The sequence below is a fragment of the Phaenicophaeus curvirostris genome, chromosome 1, assembly GCF_032191515.1.
Source record: "Phaenicophaeus curvirostris isolate KB17595 chromosome 1, BPBGC_Pcur_1.0, whole genome shotgun sequence".
Taxonomy (NCBI): Eukaryota; Metazoa; Chordata; class Aves; order Cuculiformes; family Cuculidae; genus Phaenicophaeus; species Phaenicophaeus curvirostris.
In genome coordinates, this window is record NC_091392.1 from 63,882,910 (window position 1) to 63,905,630 (window position 22,721).

The 22,721-nt window shown below is 39.2% G+C and overlaps 2 protein-coding genes across 11 annotated transcripts in view; one reads left to right on the forward strand and one right to left on the reverse strand.

Moving 5' to 3' along the window:
• The window catches only part of AMN1 (antagonist of mitotic exit network 1 homolog), a 469,636-nt gene that overhangs the window by 202,394 nt on the left and 244,521 nt on the right, over positions 1–22,721 (forward strand). The window lies entirely within an intron of this gene.
• The window catches only part of LOC138722177 (protein bicaudal D homolog 1), a 305,608-nt gene that overhangs the window by 190,994 nt on the left and 91,893 nt on the right, over positions 1–22,721 (reverse strand). For all 10 annotated transcript variants that reach the window (XM_069860071.1, XM_069860079.1, XM_069860112.1 and 7 more), the window contains exon 2: positions 21,857–22,069. In XM_069860071.1, coding sequence (XP_069716172.1) covers positions 21,857–22,069 — 213 coding nt within the window. The remainder of the gene's footprint in view (positions 1–21,856; positions 22,070–22,721) is intronic.

The window sequence follows — 22,721 nt, forward strand, 5'->3', positions numbered from 1 at the left end:
AGCATGTCCTCAAAGTCAGGCGTAATTTCAATAATTAAGTCCATGTAACATTATCCATCTGGTGCAAAAAGAAGCACAGGATTCTGCAGCTTATCTGACCTTGCATGCAGAACACCCACCCACCCCCACTTATTCATCTGTGGTACAAACACAAACTTCAATTCAGAAATAGGAGTTGATTAATATTAAAAATACAAAAATGGCTTGATGACTAATACCTTTTATTCTCAAAGACTTAGCATTTTTATTTTAGGTAATATATTTGAGGGACTTAGATAGCAAATTCAGCCACAGTTACGTACTTCACTTGCCTGTAAACTACACCCTTTAGGACTGGATTTTACACATCATTTCTATTCATTACAGCATACATGGTCATTCATGAATATGAATGCCTATGCAGAAGATTCGATAAAGCCAGCTGCACTAAAGGTTACTTGTATTTATTGATATGGACAGTGAAAATACCTGTACTCTATAACGTTATAGTACTGTTGACTGTTCAATATAAAATGGTTTGAAACCTCTTCTTGGCTTTTATAACCTCCCCTTTTCTTTGTTCATTTTACTACAGATTGAATATTCCACAGATTCACTTGCTATAAATATTACAGCCAATAGTAGTAATTTTCACATTGCCAGTTTTCTATCTTGTTCTTAAAAGGCTGAGCAAACAAAATTCACCTTGCTTGGCATGCAGGCCAAACACAAATGCAATACATGCCATAACAACACAATGCAAGGGCTGACTGTTAGTGTCATAATCTCTGTAAGAGTTACTCGAGCATGTTGCTCATAGCAGCACAACCCTAGAATTAAATTATAGTTTTGAAAATTGAATAGACACTGAATATTATTGATTGCCTGCAATACATCAAAAAAGGAAAAAAAGCCATAAAATGCCATATTTACTTAGGCAGTAAAAAAATGAGACACATTATGAGATTGTTTGACTTTGGATATTAAAATGATGCTTAAATCTGTTTTTTCTATTCTCTGTTCTGGGAACACTGTTTTTTTTCTGTTCTATCTCTATTTGCTATTCTGTTTTTTCTATTCTGTTCTGGGAACATCCACAAAAACCTAAACCAGCCCTTTAGTTATCTAAAGGTAATATTTAGTAAAGTACTGACAGCTTTCTATAAACACCTTGTGTCATGAGAATGACAGTATCTCATGTCAAATACCGCACCATCTCAGTGATTGTTAAAGCACACGCGAGCAAAGGAACTTGGCAGCAAAGTCCCAAGCTCAGCAAAAGAAGGAAGCAGTTTCTTTGTCCTTGCTGAAGTTGTGCTCAAGGACCTTGATAAATGAAGAATTAGAAAATGTAGAACAACATGCCCATGTGAGTAGAGGGGGAAAAAAAAATACATATTTCAAAGACATGGTCACCTAAGCATTCTCTCTCTCAATATCAGTGTTTTCAAATTCTGAACTCAGCTTTTGCTCAAGCCTTCAAACCTGCTGGTAAAGCTAGGTGAAACAGGGCTGCCAGACTAGTCACCGTGCTCAGCCTTGACAGGTTCATCCTTCCTGGGAGATGCCAGCAGTGTTACAGCCTCCCCATCCAGGCCTCTGCAGTGATGCCCTCCAAGGTGCAAAGGCACCGATGTACAACGTTGGAATGTTGGACTGTAAATCTCCAGGTACTGATAAGAAACTTCTGTGGCAATGAAGGATTGCAGCTCAAAGTCTTAAACGCTCCCTCTGCTTCCTATCATCCCATCAGGTTACTGCTGATTGACAGCTCACGCTCCCTTCATTTTTTCCAACTGATTTTTAATATAAAATATAAAAAAACATTAAAAGATAGCTCCGAATTCATTAAGCATTCTTAAATTTTGTCTGTGTTTCTAAAGTACTCAACCAAGACTGGTGTAACATCATTACTGATGATATCCAGTAGCAGTTTCAGCAAGTAACTATTTAAATGCAAGTTTTTCCCTTCTCACTCTGTTGCGTGCCCAATGGCTTGATACAGTACAACTATATTCAGTTATAACATAAATAAAAAAAAAAGTGTAGCAGAATAATCAATCTAGTAAAACAACAGCTGTCCTTAGGGAGAAAAAAACAACATCACACTTGAACTAGGTCAGAGTTCAGACAAGCAACAGGAGTAAGATGAGATTTATGAACTCTCCTTCATTAATGGATCAATATATACCATGGCACACCTACACAGTTGTGGACCACCCTCAGGTTTTTCCATCACTGAAATGTTGCTACCAGTGCCTATAGGGAAGATGACTCGGACTGCTAGCAAATCCTTGGACTCTCGATTCTTGTACTGAGGCTAGGTTTACTCAGCATCATAACCAGAGACTCGACTTTGCATTCTCCTGACTTGTGTGCTTATGTATAAATACATATGGGACATGGGATGTGCATCACACCTACACACTTGCACCACGCTCTTTGTGCAGCATAGTGTAGGACACTGCCAAATGAAAGGGCAGAATGGGAAAAATCCCCCAAACAGAACTTCTGGTGTAATCACAACTTTTGGCAGTGCGTTACCACTGTTAGAGACTGTATACTTGTTTAATAGCCTCTATCTTTGATTGTGTGGAAGTTTCTGTGGCATAGGTAATTTTTCTTCAGCTTGTACAGAGTGCAAGTACTTCTTGCGAAAGACAAATTACAAGCAGAAAAAAAATAACGTTGGAGCCACATTCATCTGTCCTTTGCCCTCATCCTGCTTGACTGATTGGAGACTCCTTATGATCAAGTAGCCAAACTGGCCCAGTATACAAAATTAAAGTGTTGCCCACCTTGGTATTCCAGACTAAGGTAGGCATTACTTTGCAACAGTTTCCTATCTGCTGCAAGAGTGGGGTAGCTGTAGCAAGCACAGGGAAGAGAGCTGAGCTGCTTTGGGAAAAGAATATCCCCGCTGAAAGTCAGAGATTTTAATTGCGTAGGAGGTACTAAGTCAAAACCCCTGGGTTTCCATAACTTCTGGACTTCTTTCTATGTGCAATTCAAAGCCTCAAGTTAAAGTTAAAAATCCATTTCTGGCCTTGGTCCTGAGAAAGTAGGAACCATCACTTTCCCTGTGAACCTTTTCAGCTATCATCACTAAATGGGAAGCTTTGGAGACAGCTCTCACATAGCAACAAAAGGATGAGTAAGACATCTGTCTCTGAATCCTAAATATTTTTCCCCCACACTCCTGAGCCCCTCACAGCTCATGTTAGTTGACCTTAAAAAACATCTAGATAGAATTCAGATCTGCTCTTTTCTCTTAGCCTAACACACTACAGTATCACAACTGCTTTTTCCAATACAGCCTTTTTTCACTTGCTTTCATTAATAAATGTAGCATAAAAGATAAACATTACCCTGAGTCATTCTCACTAAGGAAGTGGAGCTGCTTTAGCACTGTTCTGACTGGCTGCTGTTTGACCCTGACAGAGCTGATGTTTTATTTAGAAATTGCTTTACTCAGTAAACTACATACTTAAGAGCAGGCAGACCAATTTCCTAACAGAAGAAATAGATTTCAAGCAAAACTAAACATTCCTGTTCCAAAAATACTTTCATTTTCTTTCTTCTCATTCCTTTGGGGAAGTGTTTGGGTGACACAAAGAAAGCCCAGTGAATCTTTTCTGACCATCTTCCTCAAATGCAAATGTTGTACTGAAAGCATTTCCTTCCTTGACTTGTTCTAACTCAGCAATAAAAACACCCCATCCTGCCTAACGCCAATATTTTCTCTCCTCTAGCATTTGTGGTCCCTTTTTTACTCACTGAAAACTGCCAGAACTTTATCTTCTTCTGCCTCTCCATTACTTACTTATTCTCTATTTCTTCAACAAGAGGTACGAGTGTCGTGAACTTGCAGCAAATACTAGTTTCTCCCAAATATCTGTCCTTTGGGTTAAGCAGGGATCAACGAAAGGCATAGAGATGTGATATATAATAGATAAATTTCAAGGGGCAAGAAAAGTCTTGCAGGCTGCTCATTTGCCAAATTTCATCAGTAAATTGCATTAGTATCCCAGTGATGACAAATGTTTTAAGCTGTTTATTCATAAAAAAAAAAAAAGAAAGTATCATAGCCCAATGACAAAAAGCAGAACCAGAAACCAACAACAGTAGTCAGTGCCACCGTGCTCTATGTCTCATGGACAGACAGACATCATTAGTCTGGGGACCTTTAATAGGATTCCACATTTCTGGCACGTGTGGGGCTGGAATGGGTAGGTAAGACAGCAGAAGACTGCAAAGCATACACCTGCCTGTGGCAAAGCTATTTTCTTGTAGTGGCCTTAAGGTCAAGCACCACCTCTCTGCCAAGCTCTAGGGGGAAAAAAACAAAGGCTCCCCTTCTCCCAGCCCTGGCAATCAGCTCCAGAGATGGAGCCCCTTCTGACTGGACCATGTATTTTACCACACCATTACTGGTGTTCATCATGCATTACGTTGATAAGGAGGACAGTTGAGGCTCTGGATAAAGCTCAGTACATCTCTTTGAAAACATTGAAATGCCACAGTACTTGTTTCAGACAGGAACTCTTCTTTGTTTTCAAAGGTATAAAGGGGACTGCTTTATATAAGGCACTCTTCTCCATTAACGTGGGCTTTCATGGGAGAACAAAAGCCAGTGATGCAATTTTTCCTGCTTAGAATGTCAATTAGAAAATTGGATTTAGCACCAGTACACAGCTTTGACAGTGACTGGAAAATGGAAGAGAAGAGTTGATGCAGAAGGAGGGATTTCTGAAAGGGAAAATAACTTTCTTTAAAGAGAAAGCCTGCTGTAATACCCTATAATTTAATAGCAAACCAAAAAGGATGGCAGATTCTTTAAATATTCCATCAGGGAAAATGCAGAATGTTGGTAGTATTTGTTGGGTTTAAGCACACAAAAAGGATGTGAAAGACAGCTGCTACATGACAGACTCCAGATCTTCTTTTCATAGAATTATAGAATCACCAGGTTGGAAAAGACCCATCAGATCATCGAGTCCAACCATTTTGCGGGATATAAAGAAGAACGCAATAGATTTATATTAGCATTCTTAAAACCTCTCGAATATCAAGAGAACTGGAAAAAAATACTACAATATATGAACCTTGGACAGGGAAAACAGTATGCTTCATTTAGCATTGTGGATACAAGAACCCCAGGAATTTCTGAGCTTTACGATACTGCACAAACTTCCTCCATCACCTCACAGTTCACCAAGTTATTAAAAATTGGGATCTCATCCTCTGTGCCTCAGCATCCCCATTAGGACAAAAAAAATCATATAATTATAGGAAATTTGTACAAATTATAGAATTTAAGAACTTATGGCAAAGTTGAAATATAGTGCAAAATTTTGATTGCCAAGTAAAACAATGTGATGAGGTAGGAAATTTGTAAAACGTCTTGGTTCCTTTTAAGAAAAAAAATCATATTTCAAACAAAATTTATTTCCATAGCATTTTCTCCCTCATACAAATAAGATTAATGTGTGCTATAAGAACAGACTGGTAAGTTATCTCACCAGATATGCAAGGAGCTGAACAGATGGCAGCACCACAGAGGTAGCAACAGGAATTGCTAGTCCTCGCTTATTCAGATGATCTTTATCATTTCCATAACATTAGAAAATGATTCACCTATGAAATAGAATGTTCTCAGGATGAGGCAGAAATTTTCTGTTTTTTTTCCCCTGGAATAAGTATGGACTGACTAGACATCAGAATTATACTATTTGTTCTAAAAGGAAATTGGATGCAGAGCTACCTCATTTCTGCTAATTCACGAGCTTCCTTTTTTAAAGACAACTTATTTGATGGAGAACATCTATTCAGAGCGTATGCGAACTATGTGCAGCCTGTTGGTAGCTGCCTTGGGATATTTTGTTTCTTTTAGGCAGGGATTTTTGGATAAAATTATCTTGAACTGCACATATAATTTCATCTAGCCCATAAGAAAGACTGGTTTAGAGAATGACTAGTGTGCCGAACCAAAACAGGCATGACAGCATTTACAGGGAGTCGATCTCTTACCCACAGGAGGTAAAACATGGTTCGTTTCAGGCACACTTGAATTTGTACAGTCATGAAACACACAAGGGAAAAAAGCACCTTGGTCATAATGAGAAATAAAGCTTCCTTCTTCCTACTTATTTATCCTATCCTGCCATATATTCCAAAGCAAAGGAGAAAGGCCTTAATTACAGGAGTTACTGGAGTACTTCCTTGCCTACAGAGCAGAGCCTTTTCAGCAAAAGAATTGGTTTTATCACTATTTTCATTAACAGCTAGAGCTCTCACAGTCTGTGTTTAAGGTTTGTCTGCTGTTTTTTTTTTTCATTTGACTTAGCATGCCAGTATGCAAATGGTTAAATAGCAACATTTAGCAGATTTTAGCAGCAATGTGCAATCAATGAGGCAATATATACTAGATATAGTTCAGCTGAGGTCACCAGTGATGCATTAGGGATTAACTTTGGTCTAGGTCTATAAACATATTTTGCAGGCAAATAGGTCTTTGATGCCCCTTGATATCTAGATTAGAACAGTTCCAGGGGAAAAAAAAAAGTCCAAAACAAAACAAACCACCAACAACAAAAAAAACCAAGCAGAGAAATAAAAAAACCCCAGCATAGCACTTAAGGTCTCAGAAACTTGTCCCTCGCATAAGCAATTGAAAAGAGCAAGCCAAGTTAGGCCACAGACTACAACGGAATTTCTAAAGTCTGATCTGACATGAAGTAAGATGTTTCTTGTAGCCAGCTCTCTATACCTTAAAGTGAAAAAAAAAAAGCCCCCCAGGGTAACTCTTGCAGTGCAAGAAGGTCAGAAACATTTCATGCGCTGCAGAACTTTATTCCAATGAAAATCTTGCATTCATTTTTCACAGTAACTATGAGTTTTAACGTCCTTGAATAAGGGCAAGGGCACGACGCTGAGGGATGGTGACTTTCCAATGATGGGATGGTGCTAGAGAGTATAACCACTACACTCCCTGGATCTTATAAGGAATTTCTTCGCTTCGTTGAAGATGCAGTACATGCCTGAGTTTGCCTTCAGGCTATTCTTACACTGATAATCGTTAAAATGCATGTCTCTGGCCCGAGTAAAGCACAAAATTATTAAAAGTATAAGGCTACCAAATATACTGAAGGTCAATAATGCACAGGTAATAAAGGAATAAAGTCTTCTAGGTAAGTGACACATGGAAAAGATGTTTGCACACACACAAAAAAAAGACATATTCAGTTTACCTTTACTCAGGACTCAGAAATAACAGGGAGCAAGACCTGCAAGAGCCATCCCCTGGATGACAGAAAACAAACCAGTGGTTTCAGTTCTGGCGGTTTTTTTCCCTTATTAGCTCTTCTTGAAACACACTGGAGCCACAAGAAATCCATCTGTCTCCTCTGGGAGAAAAATCCTCTTTGAATAAGCCCTGAATGCTATTGCTAGCTGCCAGCCAGCTACCTGGCAGCACAGGAAACCTCCACTAGGACCACACTGATTGCAGCTGGTGATCTCTGCAAGCCCAGCCACGCACAAGAGAGCTCAGTACACGCTCATAAACATCTCCATTATCACTTTTAAACCTCCCAGTACAACTACATTTTAAATCTGGCTTGATTTAAGAAAATAGGTAGGATGTGGCTTGGATTGTGCAACAATAATATGGGATAAACAATTTGTTTTAAAGGAAGTCTGAGGTCTCTTTTGAAAAAAATTAAGTATATAAACATAGAAAAACGTTCAGCTTCAGTAAACTACCCCTGCTATTAAAGGTATTTTTCTATTTTTTTATCTATTCTGCATAACATAGAAGAAGTTCCTTAAATAAATGACATCTTTATTTTTTAGTGAAACTTTTCACTTTGAGGTATGTGAAAACACAACTTGCTGGCACTGCACAGACTTGCTGTTCATCTGGCCAGCTGTGACAACAAGGTACAACCACAGGTGCCAGTAGAACCTGCAGCATGAAGGCAAGGTGGGAGAGAGATACTTCGTATTATAGGTGCGCTTTGCTGAAGGGCCAAATTAGTGCTCCAGTACTTGTCATTATTTTCCAAAAGAAAAGTAGCGAAAACTCTAGGAACATACTAAATAAGTAAATAATCTGTCTTCTGAAAAACACATGAAAGTTGTTCCTGAAACAAATGAAAGCAAAAACTTCAGCTTCATATACAATCACTTTCAGTCCAAATTATTTTTCCCTACCCTTGGTTGAACAATAACAGGCTATTAAGGCTGTGCAATAAAACCCCACAATATAAAGTGAAAATTATAGCAAGAAAAGAATCTGAAATGAACTGGAGAACGGCATAGCTGAAAACACAGGTTCCGCCTGTATATTCAGGAGAGGAAGCAGCAATAAATCATGTTTAGAAGTTAACACCCATCATGCTGAAATAATGAAAGTTTCTAATAGATTGCAGATGGGAGACGGAGAGCAGGAAGCCAGAGGATGAAAAGGCACGTGGCTCTGCACCCCAACAGCCCGAGTTACATGCTTCAGTGGAGAAAGTGACGTGTTCATTTTACTTTACTGTCGTTTTCACAGCCCATTTTATCACACCATTGAATAGGTCACACCATTATAGGGCCTGAACTGTTTTTTCAGCTGCAGCACTGCTTTAAAAATAATTTGACCTTCCAGATCTCAGATGGGAACAATGATTAGACCTCCCCTTCACTACTTCAAGGCACAACTAAGAGGGAAATTTTCTTATAAAGTCCAGCATAAAAAAGTATTAAACAAAAATGCTTAAATACATATAACAAAAACTGTAGGTTTTTAAAGTTTTGGTAATTAGAAATGTTTTGATATTTCAAACATTGTAAAATGTATGATTCTTATTCCAGACTTTTGCTGCACTGGTGGGCAGGAAAGAAATAGTCAAAGCTATATTTACTTAAGTAGCAGCATGTAATAAATAAGAAACCAGCTTATTTTGGTTTTATTGTCCTGAGCTTGCTTACAACCCCTCAGGGAAAAGGTCAGTGCAACATAAGATGAAAAACACAATGATAATCCAGCCTGCATTTGGTTCTTGATGGAAAGAAAGATTACCTCTCCAATCGACTCAAGGTTATTGCCATGACTCTTAACGAAATGACAACAGGGCTGAAAACAATCTCCAATAAATTTGCTACCTTTGGAAGTAAGGAGCTTTCCAGTTTCAGTCAAAGAACAAAATTTTTGCTAACTATTCTGCTTTTAAATAGATGATCATGGATCGTTCTGCCTCAAGGCAGAGGCTGTAGCACTAGTTATTCTGATTACGCAAAGAATCAATATGTCTGATATTTCTGAGTTCAGCTAAGAACAAAAGTTTAGACTGTGCTAGGGGACTTCAGGCTTTCAATTTGTAACATGCGTTTATTTGGTCTGAAAAGGAAATATGGCTCCCCAAAGCAAATAGATATAAAAGAATGATTAATCGACATGGATGTTGCTGAGGATGAGCTGGTAGTTGGCTCACTTTGTCTTTCTGATTACTGTATGTGGAGCTAGGTAATAATATTCATTGAATTCCTTCAAACTACTCCTCAGCTCACCCAGGCAATTCACAGCCTGAATTCAGCAGGAGGCAGGTGGTGTAGCTGCTCTATGTAGAGCTAACCACATAAGAAGAGTTTATTACTATTGATAACATGCTAAAATGAGGATGGTCTCCTAAACAGAAAAAACAGTAGGGTTTTCTTATTTTAATTTTCCAAACCCACATAGGTTGAGGGTTTTTTTCCCTTTCCCTAAATTTCAGAACATACGCTATCATTATTTCTTTCCCTTGAAGATGTTAATACAATTTCAAGTAGACTAACAGCATAATAGTTTTTTTTAAATCTATCAGCAGTTTAAGGTTCCATTTCATTTTAAATGAAATGATTAATTTTAAAACAAAGTGATTCATTTTAAAAGAACGTTACGGCACTGGTGTATAACTCCATCTCTTAAGAAATTTGGTGCACAGAAGTCGTGTAGTCAGATTAGGAGGAAGGGTCATTCATAATTTTTAGAGGGCAAGAAAAGTGGTAATGGAAAATTCATAACTGGATTTTTAAAAGTATTTGCAAAGGATAAAAACATAAAGCAATGTAAAAATCTAATACATGAATGCTGTTGAGGAACTGACTTCAAATCATCACTGACATTTATATATATAAGTACAGCCGTACCTCCTAGCATCCAAACCAAAAATATTCTCATGGTATCTCAAAGATCTGCAATAAAATTAATATAAAAAACCCACACTAATCACACAAATCTACATCTATAGCTATTTCTTACCTGCTTGGCAACTTACTCCACAGTAAAATCCTTATGAGAATTCCTACCAAAACAAAGTGAGAACTTGTTCTACAAAGCACCTATGAACACGCCTGAAAGTATCATAAATAAGTCTATCCATACCGTTTCTTCGATAGCTTGCATGCTTCCACTTCAAAAGATGCTCAGATGTCTTTGTGAATTGGAACTTCTTTTCTGACATTTTGCAAAGGTGTCTACAGATTGAATCCTTCTTCCTTATTGCATTTGAAGTCCTGGACAACAAACCAAGGACACCCTTTTTCTCTCAGATTTTTGCAGCAAACTGAGGCAGAATCTGTTTATGGAACCTTGGTTTTGACCAAAACATTCAGCTTCTCTAATTAATCTAGTATCATACAGAAGTTTGGGTTGGAAGGGAGCTTAAAGATCATCTAGCTCCAAACCCTCTGCAATGGGCAGGAACATATCCCACTAGATTAGGCTGCCCTGACAACCGACCCCTGACTATACCCTGTCCATGCCTATTAGTTAGATTCGTTTATTTTTTCTTCCCTGTTTTTCTTCCCTGTCTTGAGGTCTCTGCATGCCTCATTTGAGAGGGGTAGACAGTTACTGCATGTGAAACATCAGTTGTGAGAAGCAATTTCAGAAATAATAACTCCCTCCACACTGTCCAGAATTTTGCCATTTCAATTAAACACAGCTACCAAGCATAGAACCAGAAACTGCTATCTTCTTACTGCTGTTGTGTTGCCAATACCACTGGGAAAATGAGACAGGAACGAATATGAGCAATAAATGTGAACTACCCTGTATCATTAGCCAAAACTCACAGGATTGTATTAGAAAATAGAATTGCTTTGCATCCCATTTTTATGACTTGGGATGCATGAGTGATAGGAAATGGCCCTTTTTTAACCATTCTCACTCTAAACCTGACCCTGTGATGCCACAGCGATTATTCATGTATAGTTCACAGCCAGCATCAGAACAGACATCCTGACCATTTCACTGAAGTGAAAATCACATATCTATTATGACGCCTTCAAGGCACATTTGGATGAAAGGGCCAATGTACTGTGCTTAAGAAGGAGAGGACAGGCTCCATAGGCAGAATGAATGAGCAGCAAAGACAAAAATTGCATTCATATCTAGTCCTACCTATTTGATGGGTTTTTTTGAACAATAATGTCACAGGAGCAGACAAGCTCTGATTATGTATGAGCATCTGCACGTACACATCTAAAACATTTGCCAACAAAAGTGCATTTCTCTCAGTCCTGAAGCTTAAAAGTGGATTTGACCATCACAATGAAAGGGTGATAACACTGTCTGACCTCTTCCTGACTCGCTGCCCTCCTCCTGGATGCTGATTGGCACTGACTGTTGAGAAAAAAACAAAAATTACCAGCTTGTCTCATTTATTGTAATAAGGGCAAAGGGAGAAAAAGAGGTTGCGTGTTTGAGTTTCTTGTTGTTCACCCTCTTGTCATCTTCATCTTATATTTTTGCCCTTGAGATCAGTTTGTTGCAGAAAGCACAATTAGCAGGGATGATGGGAGCCAAGAACTTATTAATTATTTCATTCCAGTGCCAAACTGGTAATGAGTCTGGGGATTTGAGGCAGAAGAGGGAATTGAATGGGAGACCCTACCCTACCGAGGACACTACTTAAGGATGGCATCACATTGCCACGCAGAGGAGACTTCAGTTCTGTAAGATATAGCCTGAATGAGTCCAAATGAGAAGATGCCATCATACAGAGCACAAAAACATAATAACCAAAGTTGCTTTCTTTTGTCATATTTTTTCAGAGTTTCATAGGTTTTGCTTCTATGTGATGTCTTTCTTTTTATTTATTTGGTGGGGGGTTTTGCCAAGGAAATTTTTAGTAGTTGCTAATTAAAAAAAAAGTAAATCTTATTTCCCAAAATTACGTAGTAAATCCCAGGAGAAACCCTTAAAAATAAATCTGTATTGATTAAAGCACAAGAAAAAATACACTGAAAATAAGTCTGTTTTTTTCAACAAATAAGAGTAGATGTAGAAGCTCAAGTATCTTTGCTAGTGATCAGCATGTTTGAGTTTCTCTCAAGACCCAAGTGCTAATCATGCTACCAGATGAGGTTAGGTTTTTCCCTTCCGTATGGTGGAACTCATCTCTGAATCAATGACTCTTCAGTGCCATCAGTTCTGCACATCTTAATCATGAGCAATGTCAAAAGTTTAAGGCTAAGGTTAGGAAAACAGGCAGTGATGCATCCCTGTGCAGAGAAAGGGAGAAATCATAAACAGAAGGAAAAGTTAGGCAAAGCTACAATGCATGCAGGTATTCCCAGGAGGACAGAAATACGACTACGCTGTTTGTGTACTGATGACGTGGAATACATCGAGATTACTGTTCTGTAGCCCAAATGAGTCCTGAAGGCGTAAAACATTCAGCAATTGCCAGTCACATTCTAACACTGAATGACTGGGAAGAACAGCATCAGACTCTCAGAGGAGCTTTCACTCTCTGAGCACTTTTTCTTTTTAAAATTGGAAACTGCTCAGGATGTTTTAAAAAAATCAAAGGGAACTCATTGGAACAGGGACAACAAACTTACTTTCATTCTTTCTTTAACATTCTTTATCTGTGGTTCACATCACTGAAACTTATGCTCTCTTTGCTTATGCACCCAGGCAGTGAGGACTTTCAGCAAAAAATTCTCCTCCTCCTTTTTATGACTTTACTTTATCTGGAAGAGTGCTTAAGCTTTTGGACTCAAGCTTCAGAAAGTCTGGCACCCAGAGTATTCTTCCTTTCCTACTTAATTCCAGGCAAATGAATGAAGTCACAAGACACAAGCCAACACAGCTCCTGGGCTCTTGCTCCTAAGAGTTCAGATCACATTGCAAGGATTCTTTTAAAAACTGGCAACACAGTTAATCTCAGCACTGCCAAAAACTGTCTTACTCCACACCACTTGAATAGACAAAAGCCCAAGTTATTCTTAACCAGCAAATTAATAATGAAAAGAGTGAGCCAGCACAAGCAGTTCTTATGAGGGCTTCCTCATCTAGAAACAAAACCAAATCAGCAAAGTATGGCATTTAAAAAAAAAAACACCACTTTCTGAGTTCCGAGAGTTGCTATTGCAATACCCAGCTTCTAGCAGCAGCCATTCACAACTGGGTAATGCCAGAGAAACAGGGACGTCTCACAATGATGCTTTCCCCTGCATCTCCTCTCAGAAGGTTGAGAAACTTTCTGAGCTGGGTGCTGGGTCTGTATCTTCAGGTATAAGCAGCACTGATAGCCCCATCCTCCATTAAATCCGTGTCACTCTTCTTCAAATCCAGACATACCTCTGGTCTCCACAGCTGGCCTCTCAACATATTCTCACACAATACCTTATACAGGAGCATAATTAAAGGGCTTTGAAATGCTACCCCAGCACAAATAAGGGGTCATTATTTCACAGATGTTATGTAAGAATGAACACTGCCAGATACCGATTTGATTAATTACCAGCTAGAGATTACAGAGCACAGCTGAAAGTGCACCCTCTTTCATTTTCTATTTGAGGCCCTGCAAAGGACCCTTTCTGAGACAAGAAGCTGAGAATTTGAATGTTTATAATAAGGCACTGTGTATTTATGCAACAGTCCCTTGGTTATGCTCCATTATCCTGCCTGGCCTTTTATTGACCTCCCTACTGTCCATTGTTTGACTCAGTTATTCACAGCAGAGCTAAATGCCTGAACCTTGCCAAAGAAAACAGTGTCATGCATGTGTCAGGTCACAAGTTTGCATCCTAAGTCATTGTTCCAAGCTCACTAACAGGAAACACAAGCTACCAAAGCTGCTTTTAGTAGCTCACAGGTATATTTGAGGGCAAAAACAGCAGAACAAGGAGGTGAAGACTAACCTGAGGAAATAGTGCCACAACAAATTGTATTTATCCTGCAGTGTTGACCTTTCAAATCTATTACAGTTGGTGCTATGAGGAGTATGTGCTTTGAAACACCATCATTTTATGAGCAATTATAGTATTATTGCAATTTAAAATTATAAACTGTATTACAGGAAATAAAAGAGTGAATCTTACATGCCCACCTTTGGTTTCACCTGCAGAAGCAAGTGGTTGTTGGTCAGTGTATGAAACAAGAACCACAAGAAAGTGTTTGGTGGTAACTAAACAGTCAACGAAGTTGAAAGGCATATTTATAAATAAATATTTATCTGTTAATAACGGCACTCAGAAGCAGACTACACAGGACAGGTCTTACTGCCTATAATAAAAGCTTATTCTCTGACAGATAGACAGTGTCATCTGCCAATATACCTATCCCTTCCAGTGCATCATGAAAGATTTTGTAGAATTTCAAGTCACAGTTTACTTTATTTTTCTGTCCGCAAGACGCAAGGAAAGCTATTTTGTGACTTTTCAGAAGTAAAGTTGCATGAACAGGGAAAGAAAACACACAGGGCAGAGAAAACCATTTAACAAGCATCAGTATCTAACTCGGCAAAATAACATCCTCACAAAACCCCTGTACGAACTGTGTGAAAATTAGTAACAAAATCTTTGGCTGCAAACACCATTGATGATCTCCACAGTTTTGCACCTTCCAGACTGCTTTGTGTCACAAAGCGAGGATTTACACTTCAGTGTGGTCTGCTGCTATCTTTCACCGTCACAGCCAGTGGTGACATCACCCATCAGCACGTTACCTTTATCACCTGTTAGGAGAAACCCTGCAGCAGACTTCTTTTACAGGGGTGACACCTTGGTCAACATCAGACTGAAGCGAGCAGATGCAGGCACCTGTACAAGAAATAGCGTGCCTGGTGTGAACACAGAATGCATGGAAACGTGTAAGTGACAGAAAGAAGAAAACAAAGGTGAAAAAAATGGCCTGCAGTGATTGTGAAGGGCACCACCTGCAGTCAATCCAATGATGGCCCACTGGTGACCTCCACTTACCAATATGCACTGCTCATTTTCCAGAGATCATAAAATCATTAAGGTTGGAAAAGACCTTTAAGGTCATCAAATCTAACTATCAGCCCAACACCACCGCACCTATTAAACCATGTCCCAAAGTGCTACATCTACATGTTTTTTTAACACCTCCAGAGATGGTGAGTCCACAACATCCCTGGGCAGCCTGTTCCAATGACTGACCGCTATTTCAGAAAATAAGTTTTTCCCTAATATCCAGCCTAAACCTCCCCTGATGCAACTTGAGGCCATTTCCTTTTGTCCTATCTCTTATTATTTGGGAGAAGAGACCAACACCCACCTCACCGCAACCTCCTTTTAGACAGTCGTAGAGAGCAATGAGGTCTCTCCTCGGCCTTCTCTTGTCCAGGCTAAACAACCCCATTTCCCTCAGCCATTCCCAAAACCCTTGTGCACCAGCTTTGTTGCCACGCTCTGGACGTGCTCGCTTGCGTCAAAAGGACAGGAATTCAGAGCAAGGACAGGGTCAATTGCCACCCTGTTCAGCTTAAAGCCCCTAGCAATCCTAGATCTGCCTCCAGTCTAGATAGAGCACAGACAAATAAGTGCCTTCACAGGAAAAGCACTAACACCTAACTGCTTCCAGGAATTGTTAACATGTTTTTAAAGAGGACCAGGTAAGATGCAATTACACATTGGAGTTTGATTTGAAGCAAGTCATCAACATCTAATAAAAACTATATCCAAGTAGACTGATGATGCTACCCTAAATTGTGATAAGAAAGCTCTCTTGACAGGAGGAACAGTTCTGCCATCTCTCTATCATGCCTCAGCTACATTTCATTTCTCAGGCAGCTCTGACCCCCACAGTCATCTCCATGGGGTGCTACGGCATCACGTTCCTACAGCTTCTTTTCAAAAAGTAGTGCATGTGTGAAGACATGTTAAGATGAAGACATCATTACCAATGGACAAAACAAATACTTGACTGCATTTCCTTACTCATTCTCCCTTGCCATTGCTGCAAGTACCAGCATAACATTATAAGAATATATTTTTAATGCAAGTTTTATTTATTCATCATAAATGCCAAGAGACTTCAATTCTTCTGCAGATCAAGTGGGCTAAGTCTGTTGATGCAGCCACTGGAAAGCACAGGATAATACAAGTGAGCAGGTGAGATCCATGCAAGGATACTGCACACATTGTCACAGTGAACACTGCAGTCACTTAAATCACTTCACTGTCTAGGATAATCATCAAAGCACAATCACAGGTTCCCTATTCCATGTATAAAGAAAATTAGATACCCAGGAGGGAAAGTAAGCTAATAACATTGAAGAGAATTCACTACATTCATGGTTTGTAGCAGTGATTCCTCTCCTGGACTCATCTTTTCTACCTGTCTTCAACACACAGTCAGAGAAAGTTACCCCACTTGGTAGCCTGAAGCTACTTCTCTCCAAGAGATCAGTATTCAAACCACAAGCGATGGACATGGGAGATCCAGGCCAAAGACCATGCTCTGAGGGACAGAGAGAGCCTTTGCTGAGGGCTGTCACCTCACAGAGGACTGACTGGGGTCCTGGTCTCTGCCCCAATTAATATTTAAGTATTTCTTATTAAACTTTAATTGAAATAGGAACTAGAACTAGTTCCCTATTCCCGGCTGAGTGGCTTAGCCTTTAGGCTACAGTCATTCTGATGAGCCTGCTCGCTCTGGCTCTCCCTGACCCACAAAATACTAACTTCCCCAAACTAAGTGGAAAAGAAGCTTCATCTGAAGGAGTGAAGAGCCTGCCAACTGACAGCTCGGGCACTTTCTTCAGAGGGAGAATTGGATTCATAATGCCTCAGGCAGAGAAGAAATTGGAGCCCCAAACCTTGCCACAGCGAGAGAACAAAAGAGTGGAAGGACATCCCTAGGTGACTGAGGTCAGCTAGGGAAACAGCTCCTTGGCGGATCCCAGTAGCACCTACAGCAGTTCTCAATATCCAGCAACAGTGTAGTACAGGACCTCAGTCCAAGCCAGATGTGTTCCTGAGTGTGTCTGCAAACAGAACTTTACACGGGCAGAAAATTTCAGTTGGAAATTCACGCACTTAATGACTGTAGGGGCCTCTGGGAATAGATAACTATTGAATGCATATTAAAGATCTCCATTACAGACCTAAATGCATCGTACATAAAACGGGAAGCACTATGTACCCAAATCCTGTTACAGTCTAACCCTAAAGCAATAAAACAAGAATCTGAAATTATCTATTATTATTTGAACATTAGACAAGTGTTCTAAATTTAAAGTTTTTAGGCTTTACTCTAAATTGACAAAAATTAGGAAAAAACCTAACTCTTCCGACTGAGAAATTAAATTTTCTAAGTAGGAAAGAGCCAATTAGAATACTTTGAAAGTTATATTTAGTATAGAAATATCAGTTCTTAATATTATTTTTTTATCTAAAAGTCAACTTGAACACAATGCCTGTCTTTTTTTTTTCCATTTCTCATGTATTTTCAGAATGCAGATGTGGCCATTTAGCATGAGATTACATTTCTGAAATGGCCACAGCTAACAGTAAAACTTTTTATGGTTGTTCATCTAGCACAATTGTTTATGCTCTGCATCAAACATAGGTTCCCGTCAAAAAAGTCCAGTCTATCATTTTTCCCGATTAAAGTCAAGTACAAGATCTTTGTACTGCTGAAGTGAATAAAAGTTATTCACTATTCATTTTAAGGGCAGCAGGGTTGCACAATTTCATCCTAGATTTTTTTTCACTTAGTTTCAGCACATAATGCCTCACCAATTTGTATTCTTATCCCTATTCCACTTCTCCACTGCTCCCATCCCTGCTTTTGTCCTCCAGAAGCCCAGGTGTGTGATGTTGCCATGGCCCATTAACACTGCCATCACATAAATCTCCCTGTTCACCTTTTATCTCCTGGACTGCAGGTACCCAGGTGCTGATTTCTTTCTGCAATCCCAGCAGCTACTGCAGTGACACTTAATAGCACAGACTATGAGTTTTAACCCTTTGCTTCCTGACTTTTATATGTTATTCCTCCTTATTTTCATTAGTCTTGTTAGGAAGAAAGAGCTGACCCACACCTGCCAGCCTCTTCAAACACAAAAGCATTCATCCATCTACCCACCTTACACAGCTCCTAATTCTAGTCTCACAACACCTACAAAACTCAAAATGCACCATCATCTTCCCTCTCCATTTTCTAGTTTCACCTGCTTCCTCTCTTTGCTTCATGCTCTTTCTCCTCCAGTTGCCATCTGTTTTGAGTCAGGCACCACCAGAGTGAAACAAATACTCAAGTTCTTCAAATTTTTGTCTTTTACGAGTAATAAGCATTGAAATCAGTTTGTTTGCTTTCCTAGACTGAGATGAAGAATCTCCAGAGATCCGAGCCTGATGCATTCCCTTTTATAGCAAGAGGGATCCAGGTCAAGCTGCCCTGCAGACATCAGCTGTGACTACATGGCAGATACCTGCAAAAATGCATGAGTTTTTAAACTCTGGGGCTACGTAATTCCCCAGATTCCTAAAAGCTATCAGCATTCATGCAAGTCTATTCCGATGGTTCACAAAATGCTCATACACATTCATATGACTATGGATTTCTGTGCAAATTCAGAAAGCAGAACCTATTTGAAAGAGAACTCCCATGACAGACTAGAGAATAGAGAAGCACTGACTGTGTTACTTAGGGATGCATTACCAATAACAGAGGTCACTTTTTGAAAATCTAGCAATCACTCCTCAGTATCATAAAGGACTGAGTGCATGGATAAAATACCACAGATTTTTGACATCTATGCAAAAATGCTATTTCCAGAGCCACACAGCAGTTTTTCAAACATTTATAGTAAGTCTGAAGATGAAAGCAGTGATTATTTTTTGTTTCAGCTTCTAAGTTACCTTACAAAGGTTTAAATAATAACTATAAAGCATATTCTCTTGGGAAGGTGAAGCAAGGAAGGGAAGAGGCAGGGTGCAACCAAGGAACTTACTTCCAGAATATACCTTTAAATCACTTGGTATATCAGCTCACACAAAGACTATCCTTTTTTCTTCCACTCTTTCTCTAACTAGATTTGAAAATATACTGCCTAAAGAAAGCAATTACTTTCTCATTATAGCAATCTACCTGTGGCAGCTTCTAATGACTGTCTTTACCCCCAAATGTACCAGATACTTCATTTTAAATATGGGCTTCTTCCTCCTTAGTGGTCAAGATCTGCAGTAAGCAAAGTCTGCCTTTTCTTATCAGCAGTACCCAGAAACAGGCAGACAAAGATCATTAACACTTACAGTAGGATGGCACCTCATTTCCACAAGCACTTGGACATTGTAGCCTTAGGATTTATGTTTGGACCAAGGTTTACTGAGCTGTGTCCAAGGGTGAGACTCCTTTGAGCACAAGGTGAAATACTGGTGTCATTCAGTGTGACAAGATTCCTAAGAGCCCAAGGTAGGCGTCAATCACCCTCTATCTGTTATTTTATTCAAATAATTAATCATAATAGTGTCTAGTGTAAGCTTGACAATGAACTGACTGCACTAATCCTATTTATATTTAAATACATCGATTGTAGTTCCGTGAAATGAAAGTTTAACATAGTCAAGGACTCTATACTTAGGATCCAACATCATCTTAAGAAAACAGTGATCAGCCTTCTTTTTATTCAAGTAAATTCCTTTCTTGCACTTTACTTAACTACTAGGTTTTGTTTCCATTTAGCATTAAAGGAAACAATAGTAACTCCTACTGTGAGACCAGCTGCAATTATCTCCAAAGAAATGAGGACAATCAATATTCTAGGGAGGAAAGGTACTGAAACTGCCTCCTGATCGATAATCATAATAGAAAATGGAAGGGAGATATGAAGGAATCCCAAGGAGACCACAGAGGAAGGATCGAGTACAAAGACAAACGTGCATTTTCTCTAACTTGGTTGTTCATTTGCAACTGAACCCTAGGACATTATGGTTTTGCTCACCTGCAAGATTTAACCAGATGGCTAGGTAGGTGTGTCAGCAGCTGGACACTGCAACAGCAATTACAATCACAAATTTTATTTGGATCTTGTTAATCAATAGCATGTGTTTACTTCCTACTGAAACCTAAGCTGAATTACAGGCAAGCCTAGTGCAACCAATGAATAAGAGCATTTGATGTGAGTGAAGGACTCAGTCCTTGGGAGAGCCTGCCCCAGGAATTTCTATAGGTTAAGAGGTTGCTGCTCCATTCCACTAAAGAAAACATGACAATCTTTGCTAATTTGTTAAATTCACATGAAAGAAGCATTTTGTAGAGTCACCTAGGAAAGATCTTTTCCAGCAGCTGGACAGTGAACTTGAGTTCAAGCACTCTTGGGAAAAGCAGGGAAGATGTGCAGTTACTTCGAAGTGCTGCCTTCCCCTGTATGTAGTTGCTTTGTTTAGAAAACAATCTGTGGAGTTTTGTAAGAGAGACAGTAAGATTGCTATGAACAAGGAATGAACAGATATGCGTGTGGTGAAAGCACTAGAAGAAATGGCAGAAGGACAAAAGAAGAATAGGTAAACTCCTGTGCTACCTCTCAGACATCCAGACTGCAAAAACAGCCTATACCCAGCGAAGGAGACTAGAGAGTAACCAAGAGATTTGCAGTGCCACACAGGGACTATAGAGGGGGACAAACAAAAGGGGCAAAAGAGTTTGATAAATCTCACAAAAGGCACATCCAAAAAGAGCACAAGGTCAAAAAGCTATGAGGAACCCAGGACAGGTAATGAGGACTTGATGATAGCCAGTATCCCTTATCCTCCATTTCACCCTAATGCTGGCCAGAGCAGCAGGACACATATATCTTAGTGAGTGTATGAGAACGTAAGCAAGAGCCAATTTTCAAGCAAAGCTGAACAAAACACAGTCACCTTCCTCTTGTGTATGGTCTTGCATTGAGCTTTGCTATGGTACAAATTAGCCACCAATGCGGAAAGAATAAACTAGTACAATATGATCAATCCTCCACTAGCCAGGATATAGAAGCAATAGTAAGTTAAGAAAACCATTCTGTCTAAACCTTCAGATTTCAAGGAAAATAAAAGACAAATTATTAAATATTAGCAAATTATGTACTGAAATTAATTGGTAACTAATGTGTCCCATAAGGCAAATAACTCCCTTTGGCTTCTTTATGGTTGCCCATTTTCTAAACATGAGCAAGCATCTTAACTTTGCTTTACAGGAGAAGAAAACTGGAGAAAGCTTCATCTAGCATTAGCCAATACCAAATATCTAAGAAATTATGTGCATGTGGAGGAAGAGGAGTTGCGTTAATATCAGAAGTGTGAAGAAAACGTGTTTGTGTAAAATTCACTATATACATAGGTGCTATAAAATACAATGGAAAACGCTATGAGTACTTCGGATATTACAGCTTCTTGAATTAGGTTTTACTATATTTGCAGGTTTTTTTTAAATTGTTGTTTAAAAGTGCACATTTTTTCCTTTCTAAATTATGGTCTTCTCAGGCCAGGTGGTTTCTGGGTTGATCTCAGATAGATATGTGAGCATTTTTACTTCTTGTAATATTTTCATGAGCTATGCCATCCATGATACTCCAAGAAAACTCACACCCTTGTGCACACCCCCATTTACCTCTTTCAAGTCTTGGACGATAGCAGTGAGTCTCTCATTCTCTGCCTGAACGTTGGTGACCACTGCCTTGCTCTGCTTAAGCTCATTCTGCATCTCCAAAATCTTCCCAAGGTAATAAGCTTCTTTTGATGCAGACTCCTGGAGGAGAGTTTCTTCACGTGTTTCACCATCTTCAGCTACTTTGCGGTGAATTGAGAAGGACTGTCCAAATGCCTGCAAGAGGAAAACAGTGCATAGTACATAACTACTGAAGACCTAGAAAAATTGTCAATAATAACAAGCAGCTGCATAGCCAGCTGGAATGAAATAGATCTGTGAGTCCCAAACTTTGACCTAATAAATAACTGGCTTAGAAGCCTCCAAGCAGCAGAAGGCCACCATCTCATTTAGCTGAAATTAAGCATCTTGAAACTGTTCTCATTTGCCGTATGGGTTTATGGACCCTATCCAGGAGACTTCCACTGAGATCAAGATGGTGCTCTGTTAACTAGCCGTTAATTAGTGCCAGTGTTTAACTTTACTGCATGAGGCCAGCTGATAAATCATCGATTCCCTTTTTCTCCTGTTCTGCAAAATAAATGTGCAGTTTGTTTTGTTAAGGAGTATAAATAGCTACACAAGTCTTTCTAAATTATTTTCCACTTTCACCATTCCTTTATTGTAGGAGCTGACTTCATGGCATGGAAAAAAAGCTGCTTATAACTTGAAAGAAAGATAAATGAGGTGAGTACCAAGCAGTGGCCACCTAAACCACTGGTAAACTAAACATGGAATTTGACAGACCCTTAATTTCATTTGCACTCTGTTTTCTGCTTCTGAAGAAAAGAAAAAAAATTAAGAATTCAAAGTAATTTTCAGTTATTCT